This window comes from Poecile atricapillus, chromosome Z (assembly GCF_030490865.1).
Source record: "Poecile atricapillus isolate bPoeAtr1 chromosome Z, bPoeAtr1.hap1, whole genome shotgun sequence".
Taxonomy (NCBI): domain Eukaryota; kingdom Metazoa; phylum Chordata; class Aves; order Passeriformes; family Paridae; genus Poecile; species Poecile atricapillus.
Genome location: NC_081289.1, coordinates 30,240,911 through 30,264,749, shown reverse-complemented (window position 1 = coordinate 30,264,749; position 23,839 = coordinate 30,240,911). Strand labels below are relative to the sequence as shown.

The following is a 23,839-nucleotide window of genomic DNA, read 5'->3' as shown; positions in this document are numbered from 1 at the left end:
GCACCAGATCCACCTAGTGGAAATTTCCTTTACTACAATGACGCTAAAATGCCATCTTGTAAGCAATATCACAATATATGCTGCTTGGTTGGAAAGCTAATATGTGTGATTGTCACTGAATCACACAAGTTAGGGCTGGGGAGACTCCTGCTAGGTTTCTTCCCGTCATGCAGGACTGCTCTACATTCACCTTCCTTAAATTTATGAAAGGATGATTTTACACTGCTTATTTAGGGAGACAGTATTTCCTAATTTTTCATCTGTCATGAACGTTTTTTTTCCTCTAACTAAATTAAATGTGGATTTTTTTGTGTGTGTGTAATCTTATTTTTTTAAGCAATTGAATACATTACTCTGGTTTTAAACTTCAAATCTATAAAGTTCTGTCATGTTCCTTCTGTACTCCACAACAGTATTGCTAACAGTATTAAATTATGTTACTGATATAATTTAAACTCTCTGGTGAAGTTTTTCTTTCTTCTCTCAATTCTCTAAAACACATATTAGTATCTTTCTGAGGATACATGCAAAACTGTACTGAGGTGATGCACAGAAATATTAAGGGCACTTAAAAATATGTTTTGATAACATGTATTTTTACAACTGTAAGACCATATTCAAACTATTTTGTATTTTAAATTAATCTCAGGAATACAGGCAGGAGCTGGTGATTCTGCATGTATGACTGTTTTCATCACATAAGACAGCATAATCAGATTTCATTCCTTTCTTTCCATATACATACTTATTTTCTAAGAGAACACTAGAAAAATGTTTATAAACTTTTCTAGGCCTCAAATGTAAAGCAGATATATTAGCTGAATTCACAAGATTTGCTGAGCTATAGTTTCAGTAACTGCTTGGTTTGACCACTGAACATAGAATTCATATTTATTATCTTGCTGTGAAGTTTACAAATTGTCAAAATTACAATTGTCAAATCATATACAAAATTTAATCTTAGGAACTGCAAATGAGTTCAAATCTGTAGGTGTAGCTCTAAAGAGCACAACCCTTAGAAAATCAAGTCTGTGCTATTTGAATGGGATTTATCTTGCCTGAATAAAATAACACAGGTCCTGGATAAAATGCAGGAATTTAAAAAGGGAATTGGAACATCTGTTTTATATGAGATTATTCTGGACTTTCTCAGAATACTGACATATCAGGAAAATGCAGTTATTTACTTTGTTCTTTCTATTCATAACTAGGAGCATGGATTTAAAAAGACATGGTAAAAGTTGTTCTCTTTTGTGGTACAAATGCCACAGAAGTATGAGAGACATAGTTGCAGGACTGAAAAAACCCAGACATATGATACATGATGTTCCAAAGGAGTAGGCAGCATTTAGCAGTCTGGTACATCCAGTGGCTGTTAATGATAAAACGTGTTGGTATATGATGATGTGCTACAATTACTTTCTCAGAACATACCGAGACTTTCAAGTACGTTTCCTCAAATAAGAAACAGGTTTCTAGGGGAAACAGGTTTCATCTCAGAAATTTTGATACTGGGAGTATTTTTTAATTATTATTTTTCTTGCACATCACAATTTTAAGTCAATAATTCCTATTGTATTTTCTCAAGTACAAAGCCAAGCAGAGATTCAGAGCAATATTTATCTTATGGCATATAAAATGTCCACAATAGAGATCTCAGTACCCACGTAAAGGTCCCTTTAATTAACAGGGGAAAATAGACACCTTTAAGGCATGACTCATTTGATATAATTTAGGCATTTGCTTTAGGACTAGATGAATCACATCAGAGAAATGCCTGCATATCTTCAATGATTATAGCAAGAAGCTAGACATGTATATCCTATGACTGGGTTGTAAGCATGAATTTCACTGATATAGTTAGAAACTGAAATTTTATCCTTCTATTATTCCTCCTTTAGCTAAAACACAACACAATTTAGCATGTTCAATACAAGTCAGGGAAAACACTAATGATTTCATTCCAGTTTCAAGTGAAGCCCTAGGTACATGAAATAAACTTTCAAGATGATTTTTAAAAATATTTAGATATTTTAAAATTATATAGATTTTCAAATGCAATTTATTTTTAAATTTTTAAAATAAATTAAAGAAAATTCTTTTTATAACTATGACACAGTTATGTAAAAGAGTGTGTGTTTCTTAAATAAATTTATTTTAGTAAAAATAAAATAATCTTGAAAATTACCAGCATATCATGATTGCATAGTGTAGGACCAATCATCACAAGGAACTTAAAAATTAACACATACATAGGGAAAATATAGGTCTTTCTAGTAATGCAGTGTTGCTCCACTTCCACCCACTAAATTAGTGGAATATGTAAAATAATTAATATAATGGGCAGATGAAAGATGCAGTTAGGAATTTTTCCCAACATTGCCCTTTACTTGGAATAATTTATTAAAGTTGTGCTGCAAACCCTTTTGAACTTGAATCATTTTGGTAATGGCTGGTTAGAAGATGCACTCTAAAATATCAATAAAGTAACTGAGAGTTCTTCTGCTTATCCATGAGGAGAGAAACTGGTTGAGTTAAAGCTCTCTGAGAATACTGTTAGCCTTGTTTTTTATTACTCATACTGTAATACTACATGAAGACTGGCAAAAGAGAAGTCTTATAAAATAAAAGCCAGGGGAGGAAGACCATAAGCAAATTAAACATAACACAGGAACCTGTTAAATGATTATGTAACTTTATTCTTTTATTATTTTTTAAATTTTTTACGGCTTTGTATATAGCTTCACATATCAGCTGAACAACTCATGGTATCCTACCATCAGAGACACCTGAGTGCACACATCTTAAACATTCCCAAGAGCCTCATGCCAAAGCAATGCACTGGACAAGCGTGCTGGGTTACTAAAGCATCAATGAGTTTCCTGAGGAGATACAGAAGAATTCCAAGTTTTCAGCTGCTGGCAAGATAATTTCGGTGAAAGCACCAAAGATATAAGACCTCCAGATATGTCCCAGAATGCCCACTGCACTGACCAGTGTTTGTTCTTTCTGTACTTACTTTTGGCATGTCAGCTGAACTGGATTAGGATCTCAGTGGGGACACACACAGTGAGAGTGAACTAAGGTCTGAAACCTTTTAATGGGAAACTACCCTTAAGATAAAAAAGATGAAGCAGAAAACAAAATGAACAATGAAAAGAATTGATTTCCAACAGTATTTGTCAAAGGCAAGTGTCAGCTAGCTTCTAAAATAAATAAAACATGCTACTACTTATTTTACTAGTTGTGAGTAAAAACTGACAGCGAGTATTGTCACTAACATTTATCTCTCTTAAAATTCAATAAAAGATTTGTTATAAAGAGATGGCTTTTTTGACAGATACTTGGGAAAGGTTTGGGGATTTTTTCCTTACTGTTTAGGGTTTTTTTTTTATTTTTTTTTTTACTTACAAGACATCAGAAGGACAAGATGAAGACTAAATCCAAATACAAGATTTCATATATTCAGAATTATGTGTTGTGATTCTGATGGTAGTCTTCTGCTTTTCAGTAAACACATTTCTGACCCTCTTATTCATTTAAACTTACCTTAACATTTTCCCATCAGAAGATTTATTTTTCAGAACCTCTGAGTCTATTTAGTGTCTTCATAATTGCTACATGCACAGTCAAACAAAATGAGTGAGTTTCAGGAGCAAATAAAATTCTTCATTTTCCTATTAATTGGTCTGTGTTTAATTATCAACAGTATCTTCCTTGATTCCTTGTAGCAAAACACAGTAGTTAATTCCATACTTACATGGAAAAAAATACTTAGGTTACCACAAACAAATGAGATGCTAAAATGCTGATGCTTATGGAAATATAACAAATTCCCAGCAATAAACACAAAATTAGAGCCCTCTTCCTTAACAGCACTTCCTGCAAAACAGTGAGGAGTTTTATCCTTGACACACTGGAATAATCTGTGTCAAATCCCTGGGGAAATGAAAAGAAGATAGCAGTCAGATTGCTTCTCTGCCCTATCTGAATTCCAGTGTCCATTAGAAACCTTATGGTGAAAAGCTGAAGTACACATCAAAATCCACAGGAAAATATTTTGCTGAGAACCTCAGCTTAAATGAAACATCTTCAAAGACTCTTTTGTAAACTCTTTCTCATATCAAGGCATTCTTGACACAAATCTCCTTACCTGAAATACTATCCCATGTTTTATTTCTTCCATAATATATGACATGTGGTCATCTTTCACATTTATTGTATATCATCATTTTGATATCCATAGTATTGATTATTAATAACACCACAAAAATACAGAAAGATTAATTTCTGATCATATTTTAGAGAGTACTCTAGGATCTCGCTGTCAAACCTTGATGGTGCATCTCTGATGCAAAAGGTCAGCAAGTTGATTTGACTAAAGGAAAACAGAAAACCAAATTGTGAGAGAAATTTTGGGTATTTGAAACTCCCTATGTATCTGTATAGTCATCTGCTTCCATTCTAAATTGACATAAAATAAGGACTGTTATCATATTTTCTGTTTTTATGATACTTAGATACTTTGTGTTTGTTCAAAATACATTTCTAGTCATTCTTGCTAAGCCCATTCGCTTCTAATGGCACTTGTTTCTGACTCTTGACATCTCATTCTCGCATTTATCTCATTTACTACTAACTCTCCTCAGTCTCATCTTCCTCTTTGCCATGCTTCAGTTCTAGTGAATTTCCAAAGCCAACCACTCCATATGCTTAGAGACATATTAAACTTCTGTCTTTTTTTTTTTTTTCCTCTCACATTTTCACATCTTATGCTTCTGATTCCCAGAGAGCCACAAATTAACAAAAATCCACATTCACAGATCAGAGCAGAGAACCTAAAATAATGAACTTTTTTTTGGTGAATGTCATGTACTTGTGCTACTGTATACTTTCCTATCAAAAGTGGGTGAGAAGAATTATTTCTGCTTGCTAATTGTTGCTCAGCTTCAACCAAAGAAGCAGCATAGATCCATCACTTCTCTTTAATAATGTAAATTTATGAACTAGCTTGTTTTGCCATCCATCCTCCTTGGCTATGGCTTTTGATGCTTATCTATTGCTTATATAAATCTTACATAAATTTAACTTATGAAGCAGGAAGCACAAAATACCTTGCATTTGGTTATGTTCACTGAAAACACAGTAGAACCATATTGTGTGTGGGAACACAAATGTTTTAAATACTTAGCTCTGCATAATTCTTCTTCTTGTGCTTTATGTGTGCACATGAGTGCATATGCATTTCTTTGTGGCTTATTGGAGAGGAAAGTATTTTATAGAAAGTCATTATGACTGTGTTTTTTGTTTTCAAGTAGATCATGCATGTAGAACAGGAGATGATGAAAAAATCCTTAGGTGACAGAGACTGAAAGACAGCCATTAGCAGCTCATCTGCAAACACTCAATAGAATTATTATTGAATCTATTACTTTAAAGGATAGCATGAAGTCCAGACCTTGAGAAAATCAGGATGGCCAGGTGCTTGGCTGATGCATCAAGAGTGATAAAAAATAGTATTTGGAAATATATTTATTGTCAGTCCTTTACTGCTGAATGTGTTCATACAACCTGATTAGTTCAGACAGGTTCTGTTCCAGCTTTTAATACACGAAGAAAAGAATAACTAAGGTCTAACTATATTTTTCCAGTAGCTTCTGTCATTAGTGCATCTGAATAAGGCTCAGTTCATCGATTAAAAAAAGCACAGATAAAGCATTCTAATAGATTTTGAAACTGATTTTCTGTTTTGAACTCCAGAAAACTAGAAAGATTTCTAATTTCCTATTAACAGACTCACAGATTTGCAACAGCTATGTTGTAGTTCATTATCTGAATAACATTTTGAATATCATTGCACAAAGAAGTTTAACTGCATTTTCTCAAATTATTTTTCATATTATATTATAGCAGTGCATTCAAATCCATACACATACTCATTTTGGATAAATACAGCATTTTCAAGATCTCTATGTGGTGCGAAGAATAATCTTTAAAATAAGCAATGAGTAAGAAAGAACAGTCTGAGGCAGGAATATAAAACAGGAGTTAAATGTACATAACCTTGCAAGGTCTTGATCATCATGAAAGGGATTGCAAGTACTTGCCAATAACTATTTCAAGGATGTAAACATTTGGGCTGCCAGTGTGTTATTTACATCAATAGAAAATTTATAACTGGAGATAATGGTATTTAATTTTGAAATAATACAGACTGAATATGACAGGTTTCTTGGCACCAACAGCTATTAGAATTGTGCATTGTTCTTTATGGAAAGTGACTGAACCTTATTTGAAAGTTAAAAACAGTAAAGGACAAAAATCCCTGAAGATATCTTTAAGGACTCAGACTGGTGTCTGTAGGCTGCGACAGAACATTTTACAGTTGAGTAAATACTTTCCCCTCAACTTTACCATTTTGAAAAATGTTGACCTTACTTCTATTAATAATCTTGGAATAATACTTTCCAGTCTGTTTTGAAATCCAGGGCTGTATCTGTATGATACAAATGCAGAGGACTGCAGAGATATCCAAAGTAGCTCTGAACAATATGAGACATGAGAATGAAGCAAAATACCCAGGGTATGGCTGCTGTCCTAATTCTGGCACATTAATCACACTGATAGGTCTATATGGCACAAAACTGCACTGGCTCTCATGCCTGAGAATGTTAACAAAATCTGTTATAGAGGGAAAATATTTCTCAAATATTTCTGATCTTCAATACCTTTATAGTTAAAATGACTGCAATTCAGTTCTCTTTACCTTTAACTATTGAAATCAGTTGCAAACAGAAGACAAATCATGCTAGCCAAGACCTGATACATTCAGGATTTTTAACAGGAAATATCAACTCATCACAATATCCTATAAAGTAATGCAGAAGCAGAAAAAAAAATTTAATAAGATTTTAAAGATTTTATTTCTCCTTTGCACACTACTGAACACAGTATTCTTTGAAAAGCACCAAAATAGTACTGTAGTCCTTAAAAACATTATGTAATAAATTCTGCAGCTTTATTTCTTTGGAAAAAAGGGGATATTTCTTTATGATATTCTTATCGCTGCAAATTGCTTCAAAATAAAGGCAGAAGTATTAGTTTACAACATTAACACAATTATGTCTTGTTTGCTTTTATGTATCATCACCTTCAAGTATTTTGTATTGACCTTCAATCAACACAATCTGTTTTAAAATGCCTTAAGCTAAAACTATGAAAGGTTGGTTTTGTGGGTAGAAAATGCAAGCATTTGCAAAAAGCAATTTATTCCAGCCCAAGTATCACAAATATTGTCTACAAAATAAAAATAAAATACCCATAATGAAATTATTTAGAGCAGCTGTCTTTACTACAATCAACAATTCTTGTAGTAACAAAGGATGTTATCCTAAGCCTGCACATTTCAGAGGTCAACTTCAAAATAGGATATGCATAAAATTTCTAAATTAATATCAGCTTGATCTGAAAAGGGACATTATTTTTAAATGGAAATCCAATTTCCTTGCTGGCTCATCAACACTTAAAAGGTTAAGCTGGTAAAATACAATTCTTTATTCAGGCCTCTTCTAAGCTAACGAAGCAGAACAAGTTGTTGCCTAGGACAACAAAATATTTAGTGACTGTATTTTATCTGTTTTTGTAGAGAACTGGTGGGCTGGCAGAAGAGGTTATTTTCTAGGGGTTTTAAAGGAAATAAGAAGTCTATTGTACTCCCTGGAAAGGAGATCACATTCTGAAACTTGAAATATGAACCTTCTGATAGAACACCAAGATTTTAGATAGAAAATCAAATGATAAGGGAATTTATTTGTTCCCTGAATGGAACAGATTTTGCTAGGATACTTCAGAGATGGTACCCTCTCTGGAAATAGGTAGAGCAGATTGCTTTATAATGCAAGATAATTTTTTCAATAAATCAATCATTTGTGCAACCTTGTGTGTTACAGGACAAGAAAATGATCCTGGAGATGGAACACAATAGGTGCTAAAATTGCTCAGCTTTGATTATTAGTGCTAAAAATGGCTGCCAATCACTACCTGATTATAATTTGTTTTGAAGAGAGCGTGGGGAAGAGAAGGAAAGAAATAAAAAAGAAAAAGGGGTGGGGGGGGAAGTTCTGATTTTAAAAATTCTAAAGCAAGTGTTTCAGAAAGGAGGGAAAAGCAATTGCTATTTGCAAATTTCAATGGCTAGATTTACAAATCAAACATGGTTATTTTTATATTACTTTTAAATCAGAAAACAATATTTTTTGTTATTGGCATAATGTAAGAAAATAATAGAATCAGGGAAATTATTTCAAAGTATTTATAAAATTTCTTCTATTTAAATAACCTGTAGTGCAAAATGACATCAGGTGGATTAGGAAAGAATCATTATACTAGCAAAAAAATAAAATAAATGTCATCTTCCTTCTCATCTTCCTTCCTTCCTTCCTTCCTTCCTTCCTTCCTTCCTTCCTTCCTTCCTTCCTTCCTTCCTTCCTTCCTTCCTTCCTTCCTTCCTTCCTTCCTTCCTTCCTTCCTTCCTTCCTTCCTTCCTTCCTTCCTTCCTTCCTTCCTTCCTTCCTTCCTTCCTTCCTTCCTTCCTTCCTTCCTTCCTTCCTTCCTTCCTTCCTTCCTTCCTTCCTTCCTTCCTTCCTTCCTTCCTTCCTTCCTTCCTTCCTTCCTTCCTTCCTTCCTTCCTTCCTTCCTTCCTTCCTTCCTTCCTTCCTTCCTTCCTTCCTTCCTTCCTTCCTTCCTTCCTTCCTTCCTTCCTTCCTTCCTTCCTTCCTTCCTTCCTTCCTTCCTTCCTTCCTTCCTTCCTTCCTTCCTTCCTTCCTTCCTTCCTTCCTTCCTTCCTTCCTTCCTTCCTTCCTTCCTTCCTTCCTTCCTTCCTTCCTTCCTTCCTTCCTTCCTTCCTTCCTTCCTTCCTTCCTTCCTTCCTTCCTTCCTTCCTTCCTTCCTTCCTTCCTTCCTTCCTTCCTTCCTTCCTTCCTTCCTTCCTTCCTTCCTTCCTTCCTTCCTTCCTTCCTTCCTTCCTTCCTTCCTTCCTTCCTTCCTTCCTTCCTTCCTTCCTTCCTTCCTTCCTTCCTTCCTTCCTTCCTTCCTTCCTTCCTCTGGAGTCTGAGCACAGCCATGATCCAAAGTGGGAGTAGGAAGCAATAAACACAAGATGCTTAAAAGAATTGCCATGGTTATGTCATCTCATGATCTTTTGCAAGTAATAGTGTAGAGGACAGAGAATGATGTAGTTAAAAAGTATTTTCTTTAGCGTGAGGAACAGATGGAAGCTTGCACATCAAATCACTCCAAGGCTGAAAGATCACTACCTGTGCTAAATGTGACATGCAGACACTGTAAGGAAGAGTTAAACGTGTTATGAAGTTAAAATACTGGCACATGGATTTGTTGAGGATACAGAGACTCCAATGGTTTCTAGAGACAGCCACTGCAATACTACAACATAACGACAGTTTCTAAATTATAAGTAACATCCACAGTAATTTAGGAACAGAGTGACTAATGAAGATATGATCAGCATTCAAAACAGAAAGAGTCTGACTGCAGAAAGAATAAATTTCAAATGCAAGATCCAAAGGAAAAAATTTAATACATGATTGCAATTGGTATGTATTTAATTATTAAACAAACAGATATGCATTATTGAAAACACTTTGAGACCTCTGTGGGTGCCCTGGATAAAGGAAATCTACACAACTGCTGTGTATGAAAAAATGCTATTTGTATTATATTGCAAGGCATTTTTTGTACATTTAATGAACCTACTGATCCAGTGTCAAAAGTAAATATAATAATTGAGCGTATTATCCTTTGTATTTTCTACCATATTGGCTAACACATATGAATGTAATCCAATTTACAACACTGTCCTACTAATTCAGGAGAAACTGAACAAATCCATATACATCTTACCTCATGAAGAAATAATGCATCATGATGAAAGCTATTCAGTTCCATACTCATCTTCAGAGTTTTTGATATGAAAGACATGAGGAACTTTTCTGTTATCAAAAGAATGCTTAATATTTGGTCCTATATACATATATTAATTAGGATAGCTTTGCAAATTTAGCCAAAATATTTGAATGGATATTGAACATTTCCTTCCTATTTCCTCAAACAAACTGATGTTGTCCATTACCCATTTCAAAATTGTAGTTATTTAATATAAAACCCACCATTAATGCAGTAGAAAATGTTTTCCTGAATGTATTAATGCATCTTATACATAGGTTACTCTACTAATGAGTCAGAAGACCCAAAGTTCAGTCTTCCTGGTAGAGAATTTTAAAGATTCATATTAAAATTTCAAAGGGTAGAAATATCTGTTCTTCAGTAAAAGAGGCATATTTGTCTTTGCAGAAATCAGAGACATTCTTAAGAATTTTATGCTACCTAGAAACTTTGAAATAGAAGACCTTTGGGTTTGCACCATCATCAATATGGTTGTGTCTAAAGAAGTATTGGCTCACATAAATTAACTTCAAGAACTTAATCAAGTACCCTAGTAATATGCTTCCAAATGTTTGTAAAGAGTGAATAAAGAAAAAGTCATACAGATGACTTTCTACACTCCACAACTCTAGAAGATATTTTTATAACAAAATACCTAATAACTTGAGATCCCACAGCCCATTGCTAGGGCAGCCTCATGGTCTTGAAACCTCTTCTGATCAGCAAAATTGCTGGAGCCATTTGGAAAGCAACTACAGGAAGAGCTATGGGCATCTTTATCAATCAGCAGTGTATTTCAGAGATCAGAAAGAACTGTGGCTCTCTTAGCTCTTTTCAGCAATATGAAATCTAGCAGGGGGCTCTGAAGCAGAGAGGAAAAGGAACAGGAATTGTAATTCTGGAGCTGCAATGTCTCAGAGTATGTTTGGTTCCTCTCCCAAAACTGTCTCTGCAGAGTGGCACACTTGGGAAATTAAGTAACAAGAGAAGAAGAGTCACAGAGTATTTTTTCAAACAGAATCTGAAGGACAGCCCTCCTAAGAAAAAGACATCTTTTCATACTAGATAGCAAGTGAAATTAAGCTGTCAAGTGAGTAGTGTACAAAATCCATCCATTTGGTGATTGGTACCCAATCAAACTGTGGAGTTACTATCTGGAACTTTGCTGGAATAGATGAAGAGTCTGATAAGTGAGACACTAACCCGATCAAGGTATCTGAATTCAGTATGTGTGGTACATTTAAGCTCCTCAAGCACAGACTATATGTGGCATAGATATTGTAGGTGCATGTCAGCTAAAGCCTCATGAGAGCCCTGAGCATTAAGTTCAACACAGTGGCTTCCATAATTTAGATCTCTAGGCTCAAGCTAGATACATATAAAGAAATTCTGACTTTGAAATTAGACATGTATCACTGCCAATCTGTGAGAGATCCAAGAGAATCCAAGAGAAGGACCAGAAAGATATAGAACAAGGATTTCTGCATGTCTGAAATCACTAAATGATGTAAGACTCTTTGGTTTGCAAATGAGACCATTGACAGAAGAAATTATAAAACTGTGTAAAATGATCCATAGCACAGAAAGGATACATAGGGAAGGAATTCAAGGACAAATTTGATGAGCTACTAGCAACAATGTGTAACTTTTCCCTTAAAAACTTGTTATCTGAGGATTGAAAATTGACAAAATTGATGTCAGTTTTTGAGAATAGTTTCATGGAAGATTCACAGTAATATTGGTTTCTATGCCCTTTCCCAGGTGAAATAGTAGGAATTAAAAAATGAGTACTAGTAATACACACATGAATAAAAACAGAGTTAAAGTGACTGCATGTGAGGATATCTCATATCTCAGGAGCCTACTGGTGTTCCTTGAAGCAGTCAAAATCACCTACAGAAGGTTAACAATTTGCTTGATCTGCTTTTGATGAAGCCACTCTTAAAACACTTTTACAAAAAAACCCACAAAAGCCACAAAACAGCAGTCATGACATTAAGCCATAAGAAGAAGTTCTTTCATGGAGAATTAGTTGTTTAAACCAGGAAACTGCAGGAGAAATCACAGTTTTCAAGGCGGAAAAAGGTTTCTAGTGAATTCTTCAAGAGATTGTGAATGAGCCTTGGCAGCTCAGTATATTTATTCATTCTATAGGGAAGAAGACTAGAAGTAAGATCATAAAACTGGATGATGATAGGAACTTATCAAAGATTAAAAAGTCAAGGACCAGTTTGGCCTAATTCCAGAAGTCCTTAAGTTCGAAATTATTATTTTAAGAATGCTATGTAAATAATTAATAATATGCTTGTTTTTATACTTGCTACATAGCCTTCCCTTGTCCTCTGTTTATGGTAATTTTTATAGACATTACAGTGGGTTAGGTAGACCTACTGATCTGCTTCACTATGGCTGCTGTTAGGCTCTTTCATTCCTATAGTAAAAACATCATGTGCTTCAATAATCATGTACCCACTTTAAATAAAACTATAGAGTCACTTTTCCACACACTATAATTCAATTAAATTGTGGGACTCACCAGCATGTTGTGAAAAGTCCAAAGTATTTAGCTGTAAACTAATGGAAGGCAGTCCTAACTAATTTCTCTCTCTAGTATTTTTCCTCTGATCCTGAACAGCAATCATTATATCCTAAGAGAAATCAGGAGTGCCATTTGTGAGAGATTTTCAAGGACACTTCCCAAAAAGTTCAAAATCTGGACAGTAATTGAGCCAATACGATAAAGATTAATTTTACAGAAGACAAAGACTGAATCATCAGTGTGAAAGAAGTGTGTATGAGAAAAGAAGCTCAGAGTGCAAGATGAATTAATTGAGAAGAAATGTAAACCAGGCCACTTCCATGTAACCCTCCTCCCAGGAGTCCAACTATCTGTGATTCCAGACCTACTTTCAGCACAGTGCAGCTTGCAACTTTTCTCAGTTTCCTTCTGAGAAAATTGCTTGGGTGTGAGAGGGAGCTGTGAGGGAGTGCACAGGCTGGAAACATTCGAGATAAGAAAGGTAAAGTTGCAGACACAAGTAAGATTGTTGAGACAGGAAAACTGGCACCTCAAGGATTCAAGGAACAACACTCACATGAAGAGGCATAAAATCCTAACAAGAAAAAAGAAAGGTAAATCAGAAGATAGCAGCTCAGCACTACCACAAATCAGCCTGTTCCAGTGAGCCCCAGAGGCCAGCTCTCCCCTTTCCTGAGTGATGACTACTTGCCCATTATACTGAGTGACTCATTCGGTGGGGGTTGATTTAATGCCTGGTTCATTAGTCCTACAATATATTGTGTGTTACACGACAAATAACCTGCTTTGTGCTTTTAAGGTGTTTATATCTTGCATGAAGAATCTCTATGGTAAAAGTTCCCTGAAGAGAGTGAGTCCCACAGGGGGAGGGTTACGTAAGTAATCCAGAATAACAGACAAGAATAATATCATTAGTCATCAAAGCACAGGTGCACAGGTGGGTTAGGGGTTTATAGAACATACTGGACTTATTTTTCAGCAGAAAATATGTATTTCTGAAAAGTTCCTCATAGCTGCACCATTGAATAAATTATATCTGAATCTTGATACAGACTCTGATCTCTCTTATGAGCCAAGAAAACTGGGAGACAAAAGCAGAAGTGTGGGTAAAGCCTAATCTAGGAGAAGGCATTCTGAATACTTACAATCCAAGGATAAGAAAATTAGAACAATGCTTCCCAGAAAGCATATCACAGAAGGAAATGGATCTGGGAAAATTCTAAATGATCTAAATGAAAAATTAATTAGTGAAACAAAATCTAAATTTCAAAGTCTGATTTGTTGAGGAAGGACTTAGAATGCTAGTGAGACCTTACAAGAAACAGAAGTGAATAACTTTAAAGATTACTCTACTGATTCAAATGCTTTTAGAAATTCCTGCTTGATTGTGTTTGAAGAAACACATGCTTTATGTACACATAAAAGTTTGAAAGAAAATAGCATGTAAGTCAGAGAGGGCATTACCTTGCTGGAATAATTTGAAATAAATTTGAAGAAGCTGAATATTCAATTTGTTTCTTAATGCCAGAGAGCTGGCTGGGGGACCAGAAAAGCTGAGGGAAGATGCACCACCAGTGCCTCAGACATTCTCCCTCTCTCATATGCTTGGTGCTCTCCTCACAGTGGTTCTAAATGTGCTTACCTAGATGATAATTTACAAGAATAATAAAAGTGTGTTGGAAATAAAGTAAGAACTGTTCTTTTTAGGAAGAGAAGAAGATTCAACGTTCTGATCATTCCAGTGTCCTATGGGAATAAAGGGTAAATCACGAAGGATAACTTTAATCACAGAGTCATTTAAGTTTTAAAAGACCTTTAGGTTCATTGAGTTCCACCATAAAGCTAACACTGTCAGGCCCCACTAAACCATATCTCTAAATGCCACACCTACATGTTTTTGAAATATCCCCAGGGATGGTGACTCAACCTTGGTGACTTTCCTGGGCAGCCTGTTCCAATGCTTGACAACTCTTTACTTTTAGTGAATAATTTTTATCTAGCATTCAATATGAGCCTTGAAGCCATTTCCTCTTATTCTATTGTTTTTTACTTGGGAGAAGAGACTGACCATGCTACAGCCTCCTTTCAGGTAGGTGTAGGGTGAAAAGGTCTCTCTGAGCCTCCTTTTCTCCAGGCTGAACAACCCCAGCTCCCTCAGCCACCCATCATAGGATGTGTGTTCCACACTCTTCCCCAGCTTTCGGGATACACTCCAGAACCTCAACCTGCTTCTTGTAGAGAGGGATCCAAACAGAAGATACTATCTCTAGCATCAAACTTGTTTCTACCCCTTCAGGACCCATGGTTGATATCCCAATAGCTAAATGGAAAAAATCATCAAATATGAACAAAGGGATTCCTTGAACCAAATTAGGTATAGCTTTCATGTCAAATTTGGTGGCTGAAACTGATTAAAAAGATGAAATGAAGAAGTTATAATTTCTGTAGCTCTTGATAGATTTTTATTGCATATTAGGCACAACTTTAATTTAAACTTCTTGTTCCATTTACAACTTAAGCATCAAGAGCCATCAAACTAAGGGTGCTCTGAATTATTTTTAGGATTCTGAGTCTGTTTTTTCTCTTGTTTTTCAAGTGCCTGGATTTTGACCTACTCAAGTGAGGAGTCCTGTTCCTGACTTAGTGGCTTTGACCTTTATACATTCTTTCACGAAAACTTTCTGCCATAAGCTTTTCTTTGCCATCGTCTGAAGAAGTAAGACCTTTGAAATCAATTTCAGACAGCAGGCCTGCTGGTCAGAGCTAAATATCTCGTTCTGACAGACTGCACAATGCTTCAAACCAATTTCTTGTCCATTTCTGAAAGATTCCCCTCAATTGAAAGAAAATAGTAATAGTAAATACCCTTCTAAGCTACAGATTTTCTCAGTGAACATAATATCATTACACTGAGCTCCTACCAATTGGGGGGAATCAAATATGCCAGGACTAAAACTGTAATTCTTATAAGGCAAAACTGTTTTATTAACTCTGCTCTTGAACAATATAATTCAAACATACCAGGCAGAAAAAAATATTTATCTCTATAGATTTCTATACCTATGGAAGTAATTATACAACTATTAACCAGCTTCTTCTTGCAACTCATGGCAAAAGGGGGATCTTTTCCCAAGAACTACAGACCTTCAAACGGAGCACAATGTTAAGCTTTAAAGTTAGAGGAACATAGGGGTTTGGTTTATACTAGCTTTACAGAAATTTATTCCTGCTAACTTCAGTGCAGATACTCCCCTTTTCATCAGCTTATGCAAGCTTGAAATCAAACCACAAACCTTTAATGACATTTTAATGATCCACTTGGGGGAGCTAAAGGGTAATTTGTTTCCAAATTGATTGTGGCAAAATAGGATGCAAAATTACAGAAAACAGTAAGAGCAGAATGATCTACTTTTTTCGACTCAGTGCTGGCTGGTCTATATCAGCTTCTGAGGCAAAGGGTCCCCTGTTCTTATTTTAATTCCAGCCATTTAGAGAAAAGAGAATCCCAGTTACAACTAACTCAACAGCAGACATCAATCAATCAAAACAATGCATCAATCATATCCTGACTTCAATTATGTACCTACAAGATACATTAAATGAGACAGTTTGGCCCTTACACTACATTTTTGTGCTAGTTAACATCAGCTGTGACAGTGAGAAAAGAAATTCTAGCATTCAATGGTTTTGTCTTCCAACTCATATGAAATAACTCCTTTTATGATTTTTTTTTTCTTTTGTTTAGATGCTGGTCCCAGGCTGCACCTGCCTGTGCCTCATGCAGCAGCTATTGTGTTGCAGCAGGGCTTTGCACCATAGTTATGTTCTTCATTTCTCCAGCTTGGGACACAGTGGGAACTGTTGCCTAGCATAAAACTATACCAGCTGCTGTATCTCATGATTGATTGACTATGGTTACTGGTAGCCTTTGGACTGCTCTGGGACTCAGGCACTAATCAGAGGCAGAGATGTAGTATCTCCTGCATCTGAAGGAAGAGCAGAGCCTTTTGTCTGTGAAGAATCAATAACATGTGATATCAGGCTTTTCTCCAAAGTAGAGGTTGCTCTAAAAGTTCATATAAACTGACATTACAATTTATTTCAGAAGTCACAGCAGAACTACAGTCATCAGTCTTTTATATGAGAAAACAAGTCACTTTCAGATATGTAACTCACATGAAAATTCCACTGGTCGAGCTGTAGTCAATGCCTTCACTGTAACATTACAAACTTCACCATAACAGCACAAACTTCCTCTCATTCCAAATTACCCTGCAGTGCAGTCCACATTAAAGTTTATGATTGCCCACATGTAGTCATTAATTAAACTGAGACATGTAAATGAAGTTTCAAGCAAAAGTGATAATTAAATAAAAAATTGTGTTATTTTAGAATAACTTACTAGCTATAAGGTTTCCTTATTTTATGTCTAATTCAGCTGGAGCATGTAGAAAAAGTAAATTACAAGTATCTCTACAGGATGCACTGTTTTTGGTCACTTTAAAAGCAAAGACGTGTTTTGTAGCTATAATCTCCCAAAATATATTTTTAAATGTAATTCAGCCTCCTGAAGGCAAACACAATCATGTTGATTGAATACCATGCTAAAGACATGGGTAAAGTAAATGGAAGCAAAAGATACAGTCAACCCAGCTACAGACATGAACAGCACTTGATGATGATATCTGTGGTGTAAATTGCTGTTCTGCATTCTCCTTGATGTACAAAGACAAGCAATATATAATGTATTTGGGAGGAACTACTGCTATAAATTTGTCAACTTACATTAATTAATTCAATCTCCCATATTTTTTTCACAAGGTCCATCGATGTATAGCCATTAATTAGAAAGGATTTGGTATAGTCACCCAATTCAATGGAATCCAGCCATTCAGCTACAGAGGAGGGGTTGTAACCATCGTGACCGATCTGCTTCATCTGAAAAACAAGGATGAGCAAAAATTACTGGTGATACTCATTAAACACCTTTTGGAACAGGAGTTAAATGTATTATTTTCTTTGGGTCAGTTATCTTATTCTCTGATCAACAGTCTTTTAATGGTTAGTACAGCATGAAACAATTTTGTGAGCAAAAGCAGTTATAGAACTCCATTTTTGATGCATCTTTTTCTTATGGATGCTTGCGTTTTACACCAGAGTATACCAAGACTGTAGATGGAGTTCAACTCTTTCCAGACATCAGAGAATCCATAAGTGAGGGAAGACAAGGGTAAAAGACACATCAATATCCTTACTGCCCAAAAAATCATATTTTCACCTTAGATTTCATAGAAGGGGAAGAAATTAAACTGAGAAATGGTTCTTTTGGTATCATACTGTGAATGAAATATATGGTCTTGGTTGTATTATTCCTAATTTATCTTTTCTACCAGGCTATATGTTATTTTATAACAGCTGAACCTGCACTATATATTCCTGTCCCCAGGGAAGGTTTAAAAAAAGTCTCTTTCCTCTACCTGCTCACATTTTTCACGGCACTCCTGGGAATTTAACATGTTTTAAATTGCTCATTGTCAAGTTGCCTAAGATTGGACAACTGAAACAGATATTATGGGAATGGAATTGACAGAATAACGTAAACAGAAGTGCAACACTGGCATGTATATAGAAACACAGCCACCTAATGTCATAAATCCTGTTTTCATAAAAAAAACTAAGAAATACCACTGGCATCTAATTTTTCTGAATTTTGTTAGCTGCCAGGAAGTAAAAGCTGCAATTTCTCTTTCACAACTGTCTCTCAGTGACACAAGCAAAGACATTAAAGGTAGTCATTAAAGCCATTAAAGATAAAAAGGTATAAAGCCTCTACCTGTGCAGTTTGTTATGCCACACTGCTTTAATGAATTTCAAAGTAATCTGCAATATTGGCAAAAATAGAAGTAGAATGAGGTATAAAAAATAGCCTCAATTTTCATCAGTATTCTGCACATATGTCTTTGGAAGTGTAACTATTGCTAACTTGATAATACACTGAACAGGTAAATTGTTAAGAAGCTTTAGAGGGCTAGAAACCATGGGTTTTCCATAGGTTCTCCTGATTGTTCAGGGGTGACTGCAAATAGTAAAAGCCAGTCTCCCATTTTTAACTACTAAGATACATTCCTACTTTATGAGAAACAATGGAAGTGTGACAGAAACATAATTCTTTGAGCTTAAGTTTGAAGTGAGTGACAAAGTAATTTAAAAAGGAGAGAGTTCTGATCTTAATATCTTGCCTGCACCAATTTATTTCTCACAGTTTATTTGAAATATAATTTAAATTCAGAGCAGAAGAAAAAAAAAAAAAGAAGTCTTCATTTGAAAGCCACAGCAGTGTTTGTCAATCTGTCCATTCAAATGCAGAAAGCCAGCATGTCATGGTCTTGATCTGGGCTTCCTGCAGTGCCAGAGAGGAGTGATGCAGGCACATTGCTATGTGAATATGAGAATTTGCTCATAGTCTTCTGCTGCAGATGTTGGGTATAAAATAATAATTGCAATATTTAAATGATGTAATGAAATCATTGTCTTAAATCATAAAGGAAAGACAACAGAAATCACATGATTAACACTGGAAATCATAGCCTTTCAGGTTACTGCTGTAACAAATCATACTGGAAAGAAAGAGCTCAATTTTGTTGTTAAACTTGACATTTTGGAATGTACTTTCATCATAATATAGGACAAAATTATTCTATGTCAATAACATGGCAATGTCTTCTTTCATTGTCATTCTGACTTACATTAAATATTAGATTGACAGTAGTCTGTCCAGCAGATTGCAAAATATTGGAGGATCCTGGGAGGTCTGGCTCCTAGAAAACTTATTTCAGCATCCAATTTTAAAAAGGGTATGCTTAGATAGCAGACACTTGAAAAGCGGGAACCCGATAAATGGAAGAAGAAAAATCTAGCATAGAGATGACATCTCTATGTCCACAGGGAACACATGGATTTCAGAAAATATAAGGTATTTTTGTTTCCTTTCTCTAACAAAGAAAACTGAAGCACCGTGAAAACAATTTTCAACATATCCAGATAGGGCATGTTATGCAAATTATTTCCTGTGTTTAATACTATTTGAGCTTTACATTTAATAGATTCTGATTTTAAAATTATTTTTTTTTGCCTCCTGATTTGAGAAAACCCTCACAATCTGGTCCATACTCTTGGAAACCCATCAGCCTCTATGAAAAGTAAACACAACATGACAAGTTTCTAAATTCTCAATTCCCACTGGAAATCTCCATCAAAAGAATTGTTGAAATTGATATTCCTTTACTACAGCAGAGTTGCAAAGGGCTGCAGGCAAGTAAACACAGGTGAACAATGCAATAAACAAGAGGCTGAGAACAACTGAAATGGATGTGACAATTTCAGTCTTTGGATTTGGTGCCAATAGATAAAATTGTTATTGGGTGACTCAATAGCCTACATGAAAATACACTGGTTTGTTGTAGTGCAGCAGCTGATTCTCCAAGGATTTTCCCTCTCCCTGTCCCAGAGTTTTGTCTGCTTGTATTCAAGGCCATGCTGCAGGCAGTGCAGCTGCTTAGCCTTGGATCAGATCTGTGTGAGGAAGAGCAGTGAGAAGTCTGGCCAGGGCTTTAGCCAGACCCCGCTTTGTGCAGGAGCTGCATGTGAGTTCAGATCCATGTCCTGACGCTTGCCTGAGCTATGCTGTAGCCCACAGCATAGTGTCTGTGTCTATGCTCACATTTGTTCATCCTCAACCACTGACTCATCCTCCAAGGTGGCCTTGTCCTGTCCTTATCCCTGTGAATGTCCTGTGGATTTTCCCTGGGATGTGACTGCTCACAGCCACTGCCACTGTCCCTGTCCTACTCACCTTGTCCCAGTGCCCACTGCCCCCCTGAGCTCCCAGCCCAGCTTCCCTGGCAGGACAGTTGCTACTATCACAAAAAATTAATCTCAGAACTAGAATATTTATTGGTTTCAACACAAAAGCCGTTATTTGTTTTGTCATGAACTGAGAACCACTCTCTTATCTAAAACAGGCTTTTTAAAATGCACCTAAAATGAAAATTAATAAAATTTCAGTATCTGTCCTCTTGTAGGGAAAGTCTCTTTCTGCCTTTTAATAATACAAACTTTATTAACTGTCTTTCATAGTTACCTGAATGCTTTCCTTTCAAATACTTACTGACAGACATATTGGTTATCTATATGCGACAGTATCATTAATAGTATCTGCTTTTCATAAAAAATGTTATTGAGTTTTTAAATAAAAACACTTTGAAATATCTGTCTGGAAGTGCTGCCTTTTTACTTTGTCAGAGATTCAGTTTAGTTGAAAATTATTCCAGTCTTCATCAACAGGTCCTGGCTATTAGACTGAATCTTTTCTATACTTGGACTCCTCTCACAGATCATTTATACCCTGTAGGATTCCTTGCTGATTAATATTTCTTGAAAGAAAAACTCCCTCCTACCTACTGAGCATATTTCCATGCATATTTCAATCATTTTGCACCAGCTACAACACAGGCACCAGTGGTGTCAAACATCCAACTAAGGTGCACACTGTTTGACTCAGATCAATGTAAAATCTCTGAGCTGCAAGTCATGAGTCTTTCAAATATTAACAGCTCATAAATAGGGGCACTATTGTTCTTCCACAGACAGTACTACCAGTTCATTCAGCTGTTTAGAGAGCAAAACCAATGTTAGCTTTGTCACCGCAGAAGATTTTCATGTTCCAACTGTGAAAAAGGCTAGGAATTGAAGCCCAAAGGATTTAGACAATAATAAATGTTTAAGAAAGTATGATTCAAAATAGTATGGAAGAAGATACAAATCATATGAGATTTCTCTCCTAGGTCCTATTGATATATCATCAGTATCATTTTCTTTGAAAATGAAGAGAAAGCAGAAGCCAGAAAGAGCTGTTTCTCATAATAAAATAGCAGTGTTGAGTAGTAGCCTAATGGGTTGAGAAATCCCTCACACGAGACGGTCTGTCCGGTGATATACTTTTTAAAAGTTTATCACTACTGTGTCACTAGAGCATTTTACATTAGGATAAAAGGTACTTTTATTCTAGAGTTTATCCAGATTTTTTTGTCTCTGAAAGGTGGACAAATAAACACAAATAGTAACACTTCAAAGTAAACACATATACACTAGAAACATTAAGGTAAATTCAGTAGCATGGACTGTTACCAGTTTTCTCTGATCTTCAGACAGATGGGGAATTAATAGTATGTTCTCCAAAGGTAATATCACTATCTAGTGGAGCTTAGTGTGTGTATCAAAATCAAGCTTTTTATGTGCTGTAAAAGGAGGATGAGATTACTTGATTTTACAGCTTTTTAAATGATGACTATGATTACTGTGAATTTATGCTTGGGTTCATTTGGAAGAAAAATCTTTTTAGCAAGCATATAGGGTTTTCTTTTACACTGCTGGTGCATTCAAGAGCTTTAAGCTACATTTTTGCAAACTTATATGAAACTATCAACTACCTAGGTAAGAAATTTTAGGTGGTTGCAATGGGGGATATATCAGTTCTTTTTTGTTTCCTGCCTTTGTCATTGTCTGTTATACATTATGTATTTTACAAATATGGTCAGATGGTCAGCTGAAGCCATGTTGTTGGAAGAAAAGATCACTCCTCCTCTGGAGTGTTGAAAGGGAAGGCTCAAAAGAGAGACACTTCTGAAGCCCAGAGAGCCTGGCTGGAACCAGGCACCACCTGGAGTCTGCAGTGCCTGGGCAGGAATTGAGCCTGCAGCCAGGGGCCGAGGGGCAGCTTTCACAGGGGACAGGCACGAATGACAGAGGACATCAGAAGACTTTGCATGTACTGCTGGTGAGAAAGGCACTGAGCAGAACCGGTCTCCCTGCAGAGACACAGTGGGTGAAGAAGAACTCTACATAACTTTTTGGGTTTCTATTCCATCTACCCTGTCACATATTTTTAAAGCTAACTATTCAAGCTTGTGTTCTATTAATGTTTGACTTTTCTTTCCACTAATCAAAAGCCTTCTGTCTTGTGGAGCTTGCTAGAAAAAGACAGTACAGGCACATTCACTTCACAGCAGTGTCTGATTCAGGATCTTGCCTCAATGGCAGGTTCAGAATACTCCTAACTGAGTTCAGTGTTTCATACCTAAGATTGTCAGAATTTCAGTAGGCATCCTTTCCATGTTTTTTTCAGTTGGAATCTGTCTTCCAAATTTAAAGGAAAATAGATGCACACCTGGGGGCTTTTGTGTTTTTGTTTTTTTTTTTTCTTTTTTTTTCTGGAGAAATGTAAACAGTTACACATTCAGAAGGATGAAGAAACCTAGTTCTTCATCAGATACAGTATGTGGGACAAGGGAATAACAATTGTCATTCAGTGATAATGTATGCAATAGTTCAGACATATCCATTGCATAAAATGTAATCTTAAGAAGATCTAAATCTGAAATTTGTGGACTAAGAGGAAGCTATGACCTTTGATCTCATTTGAAAGTTTAAGTCAGCTCCTTCAGGTTGCTACCCTAGTCTGGTTACCAAAAAAAGGGGATAGCACTTCCTCTCATGTAGCATATTTCCTTGTCTGCTGACAATTCTCAGAGCAGCCAGTAGATATTGTGGAGCCAATCACAAATAAGAAAGTAAAAAAGAAGCAGGTAGGTAAGTAAGACATCCTGTAGGGCAATGGTGGCAGGATGAGCAGCATGCTACTATTATCTACATGGCATAGATAAATGTCAGCGTGTCATGTCCAGAGTGGCTCTCTGGTAGGCTCAGATGAGAAGGAGAATATTTCTGATACTGCTTTCATCAGGCAGTTTTGAAGCACGTGCCTGGAGAGGACATTTGGCCTGCAGGAGTGCTCTGAAGTAAATACTTGGAACTACAGCTTGCATGCTTCTACTGTTTCATTCCTATTGTGCTGCATTTACTTAAATAACATGGATGATCCATTTGTATTTCAGACTTGAAAAATTGATGTGTTGTATTGGATTTTAATGCTTCTTTCTGTCCTTATGGTTAAAGGTCTTGCAAGTGGCACAGTGAGCATGTGAGTGGCCTCCCTTCAAACCAGGAAAGTAATTCCCAGAGGTGTAAGAAGCAGAGAAAACAGCAGAGTAGAAAGAATGTCCTTTGAGTCCTGTTTTTCGTTTTGACTTCCAGCAGACCAGAAACAAGGAGTCACAGGCAGAAAGGGTCATCAGCATTTTGCAGCATCTCCTAGTTTGGAAATTGTCTTAGGAATGGAAGTGCTAAATGGGAGGTAATTGAACACCAGGATTGAAATCAGCTTGCTGAGCTCTGGGGTGTCTAAGCCAATAGCAATATAACAACAGCAAACCCATGATGTGA

General features: G+C 36.1%; 1 protein-coding gene across 15 annotated transcripts in view; it reads right to left on the bottom strand.

Moving 5' to 3' along the window:
* LOC131573653 (ankyrin repeat and sterile alpha motif domain-containing protein 1B-like) overlaps positions 1–23,839 on the bottom strand; it is a 409,781-nt gene that overhangs the window by 136,323 nt on the left and 249,619 nt on the right. For all 15 annotated transcript variants that reach the window (XM_058827806.1, XM_058827807.1, XM_058827808.1 and 12 more), the window contains one exon: positions 17,285–17,437. In XM_058827806.1, the coding sequence (XP_058683789.1) occupies positions 17,285–17,437 (153 nt within the window). The remainder of the gene's footprint in view (positions 1–17,284; positions 17,438–23,839) is intronic.